We start from the raw sequence: 14,269 nt of genomic DNA on the forward strand, positions 1-14,269 counted from the left end.
AAGATAGATAGATAGATGAGAGGGAGAGAGAAATAGAGAAATAAACGATATCTAGATAGATCCTCACTGAGGAAAACATGTTCACACACGATGGATATGTGCGCGATGTGTCTGCGAGAAGCATACATACAGCGATGGATGTACGTCTGTATGGAGGAATGTATGTATCTGTAGAGAAAGAGATCAGCAGGTGCATATGGTACGAGTATCTAGATGCGGAGAGAAGAGTTGCGTAGGCCCGTCCTACCCTCCTTGCGAGGCACGTCGAGCTAGTTTCCACGTCTACGCTTTCCCCTAGATACACGATCACCATACACAGACCACCCGAAGAGAAAGACACGTGGAAAGGACGGGGGCTCTCTGTGGCATTAGTCTTCCTCGGAAGAAGAGAAAAGAAGAGACACGACTGAGGAGCTCCTGCTCGAAAGATATCCAAATAATAAAAGCGATTTGAGGAAGGAGAGACAGAAGCCGCGAGGAGACAGCGTGACCTCCCTCCTTTACCGACAGTAAGCCTACCCGTGTCATTCTCGGGAAGAACAGATATTGGTAAGTTCTCATCTTCTTTCCTAGTGATTTCCATCAAGGTCTTCCGTTGAAATGATTAACTGGAGTGTACGTACCTCTGGAGGTTGACGATGACTTCGATCTTTGGCTCGACTTCGCAGACGGCCATCTCGACGACTGCGGGAAGGAGATCTCTGGCGTCTTGGCTGACCACGAGAAGGAACATAAGGGGAAGCAAAAGCAGAGGCACCGACAAGAGAAAGCCAAGGATCAACCCTAGAAGATTGTAGAAGGTCGGATGAAACAGGGAGATCCTCCTGGGGTGATCGAAAGTGACCGCCAGGTGCCCCTTCTCCAAAAGCTGGGGTGGTCTGAACTGCCCAGGGATGCCATGAAGGATCAGGAAAATCCGTAGGGGTGTGCGCTGCTAATGTTGTCGGTATGGTGGATGGCGCAAGTTGGAGAAATGAGAAAAGAAAGAAGAAGAGGCCTTGAAAAGGCAGGCCGGTTCCCATTGAAATAATAAAAGCCCTGGAAAACAAGAGCCGCATGTCGGAATCAAGTGTTCCTCTACTGACGTAGGATCGCCGACTAGCACATGCATGTCAGAAAGGTGAGCTAGATGACCGGTGTTTCGAGAAGGATTGGAAAAGGAATGAACACTGGTAGAAGAGACGACTTGAGTAAGGAAATGACTACAAATGAGCAAGAGAGATCGAAAGTTCCCTCTGGGGCGAACGAGCGTGAGCTGTGCCTACAGAGAATGCAGCAAGGTCTTTTCCCTCATCCACAGGAATGCGAATACGATGGCAAAAAGACGACAACATCAAAGGCTGTATGAAAAGCCAAACCAAGAAGTCAACTTTCATAAACTTGGTCAGCGGAGGAGGAAACTGCGCGGGGAAACGCACGGCCGAAACAGGGGCACGGAAATATCATTGACATGACGGTTGGTATGGAAAACTAGCAATCAAAGATACCGTGCAGCTCGTTTCCTGGCTAGAGCGTGAAATTATACAGACATATCATCAGACATAAAGAAGAATATACCGAAGACGATGATGACTACGGGGAATCGCATGCAGCCGTTCAGGACGGAGACAGTACATCCCCGCCTACAGAAAGGTGAGCTAGTCGTTCCTTCAGAAGGTCAATGAGGGCCCTACCCGGGGTATCTCGCCAGTCACTTGAAGACAGGCAGTGAAGTGCTCCTCTGTTACGCAGCTGGAGAGCAAAGTATACATTATGGATACCATGACTGAGTTAAGGAGTGGAGAAGTCCGACGAGAATCTCCAACACCGGGTTCGACCACCGCGTCGATGCATAATCTCAGGAAAGGCTCTAAGCATACCGCGAAAAGATCGCAGCGATCAGCCATGTACGGAGGATGCTAAAAAGGCAAGTCGCACATTGACTTACCAGGGCGGACGCCTCTCAGAAAGACGCTCGACAAGAACGCGGTGAACTCGGCATTCTGAAATCATCACTGTGTCTTCCAGAACGTCTCCCAGAACACGTGGTACAGCGTGGGGCTGCGTCTACCAGACGCTGGTAGCTACAGCGCAAGCGGATGCCCTGCCCCAGAGAAGCACAAACAGTCCTCCGATGAGGAGCGCGTTTCTTCTCCCGCTTGTCTCAGCTAGTTTTCCTGGAATCTGATGTAGTTTCCAGCACATGGACGGGCCCGCACCTCGAAGAGAGCGTCTGCTGTACACCATCGAATATAAACAACTTTCACCAGCCTACTCGCCTACAGATAGCGCACGTCCAGCTTATCACAGAAAAGACGCCTACGACCTGGAGGACAAGGGAGCTGTACATACGAATGTAAAAGACCAAGAAGGCGGAATTCTTACGAACGGCCGTGCTGTTCATGGGTCTGCTAGGCAGTCGAGAGCACGAGGAGTTCCTGGAAAAGCATGAAATCAGGCTGCCTAACGCGATCTCCGTAAGATATGTAGCTCCCTCTTCGGTTCGCGGAGGACTTGAACGGAAGTGCCGCGAACGGAGTCAGATGGCGTGGCAGCCGGCAAACTCCGCAGCACTCGCGCTTGGTTCTCCGGTGAAGATCGACCCGGTGAGAGCACTGCAGTGGAGGATACGACATGCCACCTGCACCTTCGCACTCCATGCTTTTGCCAAGCAGCACTACGAACAGTGGCGTAAACCGAGAGCCCTCCTTGGTCCCATCATGCACCTCACAGAGACTGAATGACCACACGCCCAATAACACCGAAGCTCCAAAACACTATCGAGGCTCTGCCTCACGAAAGCAGCATTGCTTTTTCCGGATGACCCAAGTGCCTGTCCTTAACACCCCAAGGCCGGCTGCTCCCAGCCTGTCAAAGGACAGTCCTTGTTGAGGTCTTGCCCTGCTGAAACTCAGACATACCACTTGCTCGTTACACATAGGTGCGTAGGTGTCCTCTTCGAAACAGCGCTTCCTCGACGTGGAGGCGGGAAGCTTCCCTGTTTCAACGGCACAGGGGACACGATGTGATGGAACCCGTGCAACCTTGGCATGCAACGCGTGTTCAAGAACTCATGGGTGCCAAATCCAGAGAAGCGAGGCACTATTCGGTGCATGAAAGCTCCTGTGAGCTCCCAGACACTCGGCCACAGCCTCGCCTCGTAAGAAGCTGTCTCCTGCGCCTCTTCTGCGGTGTGATGTCGTCTAGCCAGCCGCTACTTCTAACATCAAAGACCTCTACGCAACTGTCCTGTAGCAGGGCTGGGAAGCGACGGCGCTTGGCCGGGGACCAGGGCCGACTTTCTGACCCGCGAGCTCCGTGCAAAGATGACGGAGTGTGAAACTGAGTCCGTAAAGCTATCTTTTTTTTTCGGCGCTTGCCTGCAGTTCTAGCGACTCAGCTGTTGCAGGATCCATAGTACACACAAGCATTTTCTTCCCGAGGAGTGGCGTACCACTTCGTAGGCATCTCTGGAGAGTGTTCGAAAACAGGGAGACTCCAGGAAGTTCTGGACCCACCGAGGCTTCTGTGCCGCGTGCTGCGCTAGCCGTCCAAGACTCTCAACACGCGGAAAGAATCCGCGGCGGCCAACTACGCCTGCGTGTGCCACGACAGCAATATAATGACTGGGCGTGAGCGTATAACGAAAAAATCCCTTGACTATCCTGCTCTTGCTTCCGACCCACTAGAGTTCACCCAGCTGCACGAGCTCCGGTGGTTCTCTGCGTCAGTTGAGTCACTGAACCGGCGACACACTTCGCCTTCACATAGAGCAGTACCAGAGGAGGAGGTAAGGTGCAGGATGTCCAGGGCTGAAGTTCACAGCAGCGACCCCGAGGTGCCACGGTGTGGGAAGGCGGAGAACGTCGGCAGTCGCGGTCATGGGCCGCAACCATTCGGCATTTTGGGTCAGCCACGGCCTAGAGGATACAGACATGTTGCTAATTGTCCTGTCTTTGTCTCAGTGACAGCTTGAAGTCAGGAAACACAGACCACATAGGCAACGTCAAGTCCGCTGCTGAAAGGTGAGTCCTGACCGGTTAAGAAGATGCAGAAGTCACGATCGCTGAGGTGAGAGGCGGGCGAAAAATCAGTCCTTAGTCCAGTGTGCGAAAGCGTCGCCACTGTTTTTCTTTTGGGACTATACCGCTCTTACACACCCACGGGCTGCCTGTCCCCTTGCTTCCCTTGACCCGAGGCACAAAGGACTGCCGTTAGCACACCTCTTGCACACCGGGGGCGGAGCGCTTCCTGTCTTGGCGTGGCACTTTTCTGCATACGCTAAGTTCCTTCTTGCTACCGTGTCAGAGCCAGTCGTCATGCTGGCGTTGCCGGTGTGGCTGCAGCATTCCCGAGACCCGTGCTCCACGAGTGGCGCACTCAGAAAACAGAACCGAGTGCAGATCACCTGGTGGCGGGCCCGACGTACGTTTTTTTCCTAAGCTGCGGAAGGACGCGAGTTTGTACACTGTCAAAGGAAGAAACCTATGAGCGGGCCCGACGCACACTTGGCTGCGTAAGCGGCCACGCAACACGCAACGCGGGCTCAAGCCGGGGAGTGTTCTTTCGGAGGCTCTCCTCCATTGCTTCAAACGACGCTAGCACTTTCAGCGTGCTGTTTGGACTCTCAGCAATAGAACAGGAGACATCGAATTCCAAGTGAACCGTGGTAAAACTAAAGCCAACGTCCTAACGCAATGGAATCACATGCACGCCTGACGGGGCATGCAAGAAGAAGGGCTCGGTCAGATCCGTTACGAAGACCCGTTCCCCTGCTTAAGCTACACAGTGAAAAAAGCCTTTAGCTGAGCGAGATAGTACACCGAGATGCCGCAAACTGACTTCACGAGCGAAGGGGAAAAATAGAATAGAAACTTTACGTACTTTAGTAGCGCGCGAAAAGACAGCTACGGGCATGGAAGCTACATGCAGCACAGGAAGTGGCTTCACCAACATAACCCATCGAGAAAAAGCGCTCAGTCCCCACTCGCGGGAGCAGGCACGATCGAAACAAGGAGCCTCTGTTCCACTGGTCACGAAGACGAGAGGTCATAGTACCAAGTGGCTCCGCTTCCAGCCGCTCTGAGGGACGAGCGGTAAACGAGCTGTTGAGGAAAGGTACCACCTAGGGGTCGTAGAATGGGACGACCGCTATTCCCCGTCTGGTCTGACGATCTGGTCTTGCATAAACACCTCACTCGACGCTGAAACACGAATTGCGAAGTGGTCGAAAATGTTATCAAAGCAAGACCAGTATCAAGAGCTCGCAGAGGATGACAATGACGAGATTTCGATCGACCTTAAGGATCCGCAGCTGCGGAAGCTTCAAGAGTTTATGGACAGCCCTTTTATGCTGGGATGCACCGCTGTTTTCACTTTTTTCTGTTTGTTCGGCGAGGACGTGAGAGTCTGCTTCTTCACCAAGGCTGCAGACAACCTTTTCTACGTCCTGTTCATCATTTGTTTGCTCTACTTTATCTTCGAGTTCATCCTCTTCTCCATAATACAGGATGGGTACAGATGGGGTTTTTTCTTCTGGCTTGATCTGGTGGCCACCATCAGTCTTCTGTTGGACATCAAATGGATATCAACATGCTTAAGTAGCTGGAGCTTGAACTGGCTCGATGCAGATGAGACACAAAGCTCCCTCCTAGGTATGGTGCTGACTTCCGTGCTGCCGTGGAGATGTACCACTACACGCTGAGCTTTGCAGACGAGCAGTCACGATCTGCGGAACTTCGTTTGTTCACTGCACGGTGCAATGTCACCCCGACCGGTAGACGCACTCGATGAGCTGAAGCTTGTCACTTCAAGACACACGTGGTACAGGCTCTCCGAAGTGACATCGGCCCCACTCATCGAACGTGCTGTGGTTTTTGCTGAAGATTCAAGCACAACTGGGGTGATCGGCATGGTGAGACTTATAAGGCTTATTCGACTAATGAAGCTTTATAAAATGACAACTGCTCGGAGTGAGACGGACCAAGAGGATAGGCTGAAAGAAGAAGCGCGGACTGCTCTCAATGCGAAGCAAGCTGCGCTGAAGCGGGTTGAGGCCAGCCGACTGGGGAAGCAACTCTCCGACATGATCACGAGAATCGTCATTCTGGGTATTCTTCTGGTCCTCATATGTCTCCCGCTAATCAAAACCTCCATTGTCACGGATAACTCCAGGTGCTTCACTGTTTGCAAAAAAAAAAGCCTGACAACGGGTCACGCTGGCTGAATACAGCTTACAGAATAGTAATCCGTGGCAACCAGCACTTCTGACTCCCCTGCCAGAAGCCCATCTAGTACGGGATGCTTACTTGCTGTGCAGATGGCTCGGCCTGCGCAACTTGTATTGGATTGGAGAGGACGTATGCATCCGAGCATCTGACGGTTCAAAACAGCCATGCCTTGTCAAATCTGTAAGGCTAGTCACCCACTCTCACAGGACTGTTGCAACTCTTTAGACTCCACTGGCTTCGACTGTAGTGTGGTTCCGAGGTAAGGAAGTTCATTTGCCCGCCCTGGTGCAACTTATACCAAGTTTGCCGGACAGTTTCCTGATGAATGTGATTCTCTTGGCATGGTTATTCCCTGAGTTTCGCCAGGAGCTGAAGAAAACAAACGGAACGCTCGAGTGGCTCGCTGACAGCCTCAGCCCTCAGACGCTGTGTCCCCTTTACTTGTTGCTCCGAGCAGAATGGTGCAATTGCATGGAAGTGGCAGATTCTTCAGTACGCCGGCGTCTCGAAGACGCAACAGAAGTCCAAGCTTCTCTGGCTGCACGTTCCGCACTATCTGGAAAGCGGCAAGATCCGTGACATTGAGGATATCAGCCTCAAAGTGGATGGGCAGCTGTTGAAGTGGACGCAGACCCTTGAATGCGCGGGTGAGCACATTGACGCTGCTGTAACTGAGAGTGCAGACTTCTTCGCTTGCGACAGAGGCGAGGCTTCTATGCTGCTGTCTCGGACAGCTCAGCGAACCGCAGAATCCCTTCGCTTGCACGCGGTTGTGGCTCCATTCTCTGTAGGCGTCAACAATCCTCTGTGCCCTTGGAGAGACGAAGAGCAGCAACTGGTCGTATATGAAGAAGGAGACGTCAGGGCGTACGCGAAGTTCCTTGAGAGAGATGAAAGACGGGAGGAGGCGATCTTGAATATGCTTCTCACGTTGTTCGTTATTGTCGTGCTCTGCGTCCTGATTTTCGTTTTCGCAAGAGATACTCAAGTCGGTCGCACAGAACCTGCGGACCCCGCTCAAAACGTAGGCACCGCTCCGGAAGACGCACTGAGATCCGACCTTGTGTGTACTTCTTGTGCAGCGCCTCGTTGTTGCACCGATAGAGAAGATGGTGAATATTGTCAAACAGCTTGCTGACGACCCGCTTCGCCAACCGAGCACCGAGACGGCCGAAGAGGAGATGGATAAGCAGAAGAACTCAAACCAACTGGAGACGTCAATGCTCGAGACCACTATTCTGAAAATTGGTGGCTTGCTGCAGGTAGAAGCGAATATACGCTAATGCGGAAGGCATTAACTGCCACCTTTGCTATACGCTTGGAGCTTTGTGTAGTCCGCACGCAAATGAGTCCGTCTCGCAAACCCGGCAGCTGTCGTGAAAAATGCACAGGCAGCCAAAAGGAGGGGCTAAGCCTCCTGCACACGCTTTGACCGCATAGCAGCCTGGGTCGGAGGAACAGGAATAGACACACAGGGAGCGAGGAAGCAACAACCAAGGCTAGCATGACTTTCTACACCGTGTGCAGGTCGGTTTCGGAGAGGCTGGCGCCAGCATCATTGGCCGTAACATGCGGAGCGGAGACGGTGATCTCAACATTATGATACCCGGCGAGAGAATACAAGCCATCTTCGGCTTTTGCGACATCCGGTCATTCACTGAAATCACAGAGTGCCTACAGGTCAGCGTGCCCTTTCTCTAGCATTGCCTCCGCAACCCTAGAACGTGATGACCGAAGAGTGTTTCAATCTCCTCCCCGGGATCTTTACTTGCCACGTGCAGGAAGACGTTATGGTTTTCATCAATACAGTTGGGGGAATTGTACACAACTGCTGTCATCTTTGGAATGGAGCTGCCAATCAAAACGTGGGCGACGCCTTTCTCTTCACGTGGAAGCTAGGGCACGCCTTTGAAGTTGACCGCATCAAGGTACGGTACAGAAGTGAGCATGCTTCGTCAGATGCATGGTGAGCTGCAGTCATCTCCGGCAACCCAGAGCGCTATGGGATAAAGCAAAGACTGCTGTCTTCCTGCTGCGACCGGCAGGACAATCACGAGGCTGTCGAATCTGGAGAGATGGCGAACAAGGCCCTCGTGGCATTCGTCAAGACAATTATAGAGATACGAAGGAACTCTGATCTTATCGCTTTCGAAAGAGACCCTCGGATGACTTCGAGATTCGGTGTCGGGTACCGCCTGAAAATCGGTTACGGCTTACATGTAGGATGGGCAATCGAAGGAGCGATCGGCTCTGATTTCAAGATCGACGCTTCATACCTTTCTCCCCACGTCACCCTTACTCAGCGAATACAGGTAAACGTTACGGGTGTGGGGGGGTGGCGTGGCTTCCGACGCAGACCAGCCAAGCTACGCGCTGCCCCGCGCACCTGCTTCCCGATATGTTGCTCGCAGGAGGCTACAAAAGTTTATCAAACGCCGCTACTATTCTCCGAATCCCTCTACTTCATGTTGTCTGTAAAAGTAGGTAGATCTTGTAGAGTCCTTTGCGTCCAATTTCCATGTGTCGCTTCCACTCTGCTGTCCCGCGCCTGCCCTTGCTCACCAGCTAAAAAGGAAGAGCTACGGCTGACTAGCTCATTCGTCAGCAACCTGGAAGACTCATCTGTTGACTCCCCTATGTGCAGTCCAAGGGACGCATCCGAAAGGTCGACGTTGTGAAAGCAGATGAGAATCAAACTCAGCATCTTGGCTTATATTGTTTCGACATAAACGACCAGATTCCGCGAGGTCCTTCTAACTCTCAGCGCGTCCTTGGCGACGTCGTGAAGCCCGATGTGAGCGGACCGCTTTGCCTGCCCCTACTGGAGGTGCCCAAGCGCGATTACCTCGAGAATTTCTCCCACGGTTCCTCGAGCTGGCAAATCTCTACTGTGCCTTTCTCCTTTTAGGATGTTCTGGAGATCCCGGTTGAGCACCTTCGGGGGCCAGGGGTGGAATACATGTTTGTCGTGGACGCGGACATCACCACGCTCCAAGAGGGGTTCTCAGATCTGCTCTACACAGAGTACCGGGCGGCCTTCTGTAAATATGTTGAAGGGGACTGGGAAGGAGCAGGACAAGGGTTCAAGAAGTAAGCACCTCTGCCAGGTCCATACTCTTCGTAGCGCGGGCTCCCAGTACTACGGCCGCCGGGTTCAACATCCAGTCTCTTGGTGTTGCCCTGTGTCCAGGTGCCTTGAGATTCTCCCTGGAGATGGACCATCAACCGCACTGCTCGAGTTCATGAAAAGGTCCGAGTTCAAAGCTCCAGATAACTGGAGAGGTTACAGACTTCTCCCCATATTGAAGAAATTTTGAAAGGCACTCACGCTCTTCTACACGTAGCGCGGAATCTTTCTACAGCCGATTCCAGGATTTCTAGTCTCCCCGAGATCACAGCGACTGAATCAGGTTTTACGTGATATCTGATTCCCCTGAACAGTGAACTTTACCAAGTGTTATTTGTGGGAGGGATCACAGCTGCTTTGTAACTTTTATCTCTGTCAGAGTAACAGGCGTCAAACGACGCCCTCTCTCGCTTTTCGGACATCTGGCGCGGGCCCTTCGTCCCGTGAGTAGTGTTGACAGTGTCAGCAGACTGGACCAGTGCATCAATCGAACGCTGCTACTACAAAGGCTGCAACTTTTCTGGGGCTCCAATAGAGCTAAGTGTAACCCACGAGCCCAGTTTCAGCACGCGGCTGTCGCAGAGTTCCGTTTTCAGTTGGACGGGGGTGCATAGAAAAAGTGGACCTCTTTCAACAACGAACAACATCGCGAGAAGTTAACAAAACGGCGTTCGGCCGGGGCGACCGTTTTCACTCCTTGAACCTACGGCGCATTCAACAACCACACACACCCTGAGGTCTTCCGAATCATCGCGAAGGGCTCTCTAACCGCACATGGATCTGCGGGCTGATGAAGTCCGGGGGATGCGACAGAAGTAATCTGGGCCCACGGCGGCAGTCTGGCTACCTGCCTGCTGCTTTCTTTCTCAGCAAGGCATCGCGGCTGTAAGGCACATGAGGAGTGCGGCCAGGGCTGCAACCGGGAGCTCGCGAAGAAAAGCCGAGCGAACAGCCTGAAGGCGGGCTCTGAGCGTCCTGCTCATTTCGCACCAGCAGCGGGGCCACGATGTGCGCCCGAGCCGGGGGTCGCTCTAACGCAATTGAATGTTGTCGTGACAGGATTTGTGTGCGCGTAGCGGACTATTTTCTTACTCGCGTCAAGTTCTCTCAGTCCTCCTGGACCATATACTGCCACGCCCCCGCTTCAGTTCCTCCTGTCTGCTCCAGACCACTGAATCTCCTCGTCTCTCCAGTGGACGCGGCTGAGGCAACACGTCCACCCGCCTCCTCGGGGCTGCTGAGGCGCCGCGACTCGGCAGCCTGCACGGAGGGCAGGATAGCGCTCGCGAGTTCATCTTGGACTGTCACTGGCTGGGACATCCCCACCAGTGGTTCCCAACCGCTGTTATCGTGCAGCCGAGGGTCAGGTTGGCCACCGGGCATCACTGTTGAATGGACAGGGTACGACTCTCGGCGTATATTCTCTCGTGAGCTCCGCTGGAACGCGTTTGAAGATAACCAGCTTCTGGGCGTTGGCCAAGCCATCCTGCCGGCCAGCGGTCCTCGGGGTTCGTAGGGGGAAAGAGGGTGCCGTGCTTCAGGCAGGTAACCACCATAGAATGGACGCTCTGCGCCCAGTGGATCTGCGGCGGTTCCGAGCTGCGGCATGTTAGCCTCAGTTAGTGACTTCGACCTGCAGCGATCTTGAAAGCTACCGAGCAATGCTGGATCCTCAAGAGGTACTGGTGCAGATGTTGGAGCACGGACTGTTGCATTCCCTCGGCTATGCACGAGGTGTGAGCCCGCACTGCCCCCCTCGACACTGTTCACAAGGTTGCCGTTGTGATCCGGACTGGCCACCCCTTCGCCATGCTTCACAGCAGGCGGCTGGGTCACTGGTCTGCTGCCATCTGGAGGAAATGGAACAACTTCCATTGCTGGTTTGATCGGAGGCGCAGGACAGAGATTTCCTGAGAAGGGATACGAGGGCTGCTCCTCGACGGCGTACATGGGCATTGGAGCCACATCTCCTTGCGAGGCTGCTGGCCTGCCTGGGTTCAGACTGCTTGGCAAAGGCCTGGCAGGATGCTGGTAGTCGTCGCTGATGAAAGGGCTTGAGTAGAGGCCCGCGGTTGATGCAGGGAATGGGACGCGGGAGGGTAGGCTCAGCGGTGCTTTGGGGCCAGAAAAGTTCAGGTTACTCACTGCAGGAGACGGAAACCGACAGGAAGGGGCGCTGGAATTCCTGAGGCGGTCCCGGAAGCGAAAAAAGCGTGGCATGAGGGAGAAGCGCCGGGGTTGCACCTCTTTATGCAGGTGGTAACAACAGCCTCCGTCAGCTCGGGTGTGTGGCGGCGGACAATGAATTGGCTCGAAGTTCTGCGGCGCGTTTCCTGTAGTCATGCCCGAGCGCTGGTAGTGCTTGAACCCGGCTGTCAAGAAAGTTGACGTCAGTTGAGAGGAGATAGTTGTCGCCGGCAGACCGAGTTGACGTTCAATGTCTTCAGGGGGCGGCTTCGAATTGTGCTTCACAGTTTCTGACATCTGCGACCGCAGTAGGAACTCCCTGCACAGTCCGGCGCGAAGAAAATAAAGAACAGCTGTGAACGAGCCCGGAATAGACCATAGCTCCGGATGCCGGGCGGTACGGACAAGGTGAGTATTGTCGGGAGGGTTGAAACCGACATTGCCAAGGGTGAACTGAAGTTCAAACTTCTAACGCCTCCGTCTCCACTGGGAGCCCGGGATCGTAGCTGACTCCCGGAGTCAGTTGTGTACCTGTGCGAGAAGGTCAGCAAGGCATGAATCGCCTGCCGCAAAGCCTCCGGTCCCGACTGCGCAGCCTCAGAGACAGCTGCTGGTGCGGTTGGATTGGTGTTCGGGGGAACTGGGGGGTCGGCCGCATTATCGGGAGGTCCGATACTGTTTCCAGGTCGAGTCTTATCGGAGTCTGTGCAGGCACAGTGAAACAATCTATTGTTCTGATCCGGCGGCGTCCGTAGTGCGGCGGCCCAGTACCTCGTGGGCAAAATTTAGTTGCCTGCCGATTCTGAAGTCGGCTCGACTTGATCCGCTCAGTCGTGAAGACTGAGGAACTCTCGACACTGTGCCTGTGAAAGACCCTCTGGAAAGCAGCGTGCTCAGTGAGCGTCCGCCGAGATGCGCAGAAACTCTTCCGCCGGAGCGTTCGTGGCAGGCACAGCCAGTCGGCTGAGGAGCAACGTATGCGTCTCAGTCCGTGTTCCCACCTGCAACCGAACTCCCCTGCTCCTCTGATTTGTCGCCTGATTCTGATGGCTCCTGCGAAAAGCATGACACACCCGTCTCCCATGATACTCCAGCTGCAAGCCCGCCAGACGCTGACTTCGACGGCAAAACCGGGTCCACTTACAGATGCCGACTTGTTGGTCTTCGTTTGCTGTTCTGCCCGTGGTTCTGCCTGACAAGCGTTTTTGAGCGAAAGCCTGGTAATCCCCACCGTCGGTGAACCCGTGACACCACTTTCCGTTGCAGCTACACAATGCCAACAGCTGCTAGGTGCTGCTGACCTCCTGCGCTCATTTCCCTTTTCGTCTGTGCTCGTTTTGGGCTCACATCAGTCTTTGCATCCTCCGGCTTCTGTATTAGCTCGTTGAGTAGTACCTGCTGCGTGGTCAGCGGTGGTATTGCCTGAAGCACGGCGACCCGTCAAAATCGGCACCCGTACAAGCGACTGTGCTCGGTCTTCCGGTGGTAGGAGAGGCAAGGCGAATTTATCAAGGGCAGAGCTAGTATGTATCTTACCTCGATGCCGGCCAGCTGGCTCTGCAATCCTTTAATCTCGTCTTTCAGTATGGTTTGGAAGGTCTGCATTCACAATGAGTCCACGGAACCCGATCCCTCTCGGCGACACTGGCGGCGTACCTTCCGGGACGACGGCTCCGGGTATACTGGACTGCCGAGAAGAAAAACTCCCATGAATTCAACGTGCAACCTTGCAAGTTTGGTAGTTTCGTGACGCTTAGCAAGAAACGTACCTTTACAACGTCGTGGATTTCCTTCTGAACTTCTGCTTTAACTCTCTCGTTGCTGTCATCTAGCTTGTTCAATATAACTTCTGTCTGCTCCGCAAGTGTGCCGGGGAGCCTAGATGCACTCGCCTGACGACTAAGAGTTTGCACTACACTTGGTTGGTCCTGAGATAGTGACATCGGCTTCTGAAGCAGAGACATAGGACGTAAGGTTGCTCCTGCGGCCAGCACCGGGCTTGTTTCCATAGCGAAGGAAGGGTAATCTAGAGAGACTTGGGGTGCAGCCGCGGTGTCCACAGCCGCCCGGCCTGGCCGACCGGCCAGATCGGCCTGGACAGAGACAAGATCTGCTGGCTTCGCCTGTCTATGCCTCTTATTTTTGTGCTTTTCTAGATAAAAGGAGTTTATGAACTTTTTGCCGCACTCCTCACACCGCACCAACATCCCCACTACAAAAGTTCCGTTTGGTCCGATTCCGCTTTGCTGCGGATTGGGGCTAAGGGACGAAGTAGAGTCATCCGGTGGCCGGTAACCGTCACTCGCATTTTGAGTAAGGCCCCGTAGGGAGCCACTAGTCTGACTGCGGCTGACGGCCTCGTAAATAGGACCCGTAGAGAAGCCATTGTGTGGTAATGCACGTAGAGCGGTGCCTGCCGGCAAGACTGGAGCCCCCGACTGCAGTCCCGCCATAAGGCGAAAAACGATGCGACAGCGCTGTGGGCACCCCTTCTAACAGATTAACAGATTATCACCCGTCCTTCCCTCGCATGCTTCTTCCTGGTGTGCATTATTGCTCTGTCGGCCGGTTGTGTTGCTTGCCCTCTGGTACCCTCCGAAACGCATAGACTCGGTCTTTGCATCGCTTTTCACTTGCGCCGACAGCACTGCTCCTTATAAGCAAAAGAGTATCCTACAGGCATTCTGCCAGCCCCAGCAGGAGGGGTTCCCTGAAGCTTGAGCGTCTTACGCGCCATGCAGCAGTA

The 14,269-nt window shown here is 53.9% G+C and overlaps 4 protein-coding genes across 4 annotated transcripts; 1 reads left to right on the forward strand and 3 right to left on the reverse strand.

Moving 5' to 3' along the window:
• Positions 1-687: 687 nt before the first annotated feature.
• CSUI_004451 (uncharacterized protein) lies at positions 688-1,552 on the reverse strand (the record flags this gene model as incomplete). Its single annotated transcript, XM_068064642.1, has 1 exon — positions 688-1,552. A coding segment is annotated over exon 1 (369 nt), but the record flags the coding sequence as incomplete, so codon positions are not given.
• Positions 1,553-5,068: 3,516 nt separating this feature from the next.
• On the forward strand, positions 5,069-9,526 carry CSUI_004452 (adenylate and guanylate cyclase catalytic domain-containing protein; the record flags this gene model as incomplete). Its single annotated transcript, XM_068064643.1, has 11 exons — positions 5,069-5,638; positions 5,693-6,153; positions 6,299-6,389; positions 6,667-7,197; positions 7,292-7,471; positions 7,737-7,889; positions 7,991-8,137; positions 8,255-8,689; positions 8,854-9,003; positions 9,118-9,299; positions 9,400-9,526. The coding sequence occupies exons 1-11, from the start codon at positions 5,213-5,215 to the stop codon at positions 9,524-9,526; spliced, it is 2,883 nt and encodes a 960-aa protein (XP_067923372.1). The 5' UTR covers positions 5,069-5,212.
• Positions 9,527-10,443: 917 nt separating this feature from the next.
• On the reverse strand, positions 10,444-11,963 carry CSUI_004453 (uncharacterized protein; the record flags this gene model as incomplete). The annotated part of the gene is made up of 2 exons (XM_068064644.1): positions 10,444-11,820; positions 11,958-11,963. The coding sequence occupies 2 exons, from the start codon at positions 11,961-11,963 to the stop codon at positions 10,444-10,446; spliced, it is 1,383 nt and encodes a 460-aa protein (XP_067923373.1).
• Positions 11,964-12,789: 826 nt separating this feature from the next.
• On the reverse strand, positions 12,790-14,206 carry CSUI_004454 (uncharacterized protein; the record flags this gene model as incomplete). Its single annotated transcript, XM_068064645.1, has 4 exons — positions 12,790-12,945; positions 13,060-13,122; positions 13,293-13,961; positions 14,201-14,206. 4 exons carry the CDS (start codon positions 14,204-14,206, stop codon positions 12,790-12,792), a joined length of 894 nt encoding a protein of 297 aa, XP_067923374.1.
• Positions 14,207-14,269: the final 63 nt, after the last annotated feature.

The sequence above is a fragment of the Cystoisospora suis genome (assembly GCF_002600585.1).
Source record: "Cystoisospora suis strain Wien I chromosome Unknown contig_2080, whole genome shotgun sequence".
Classification (NCBI taxonomy): Eukaryota; Apicomplexa; class Conoidasida; order Eucoccidiorida; family Sarcocystidae; genus Cystoisospora; species Cystoisospora suis.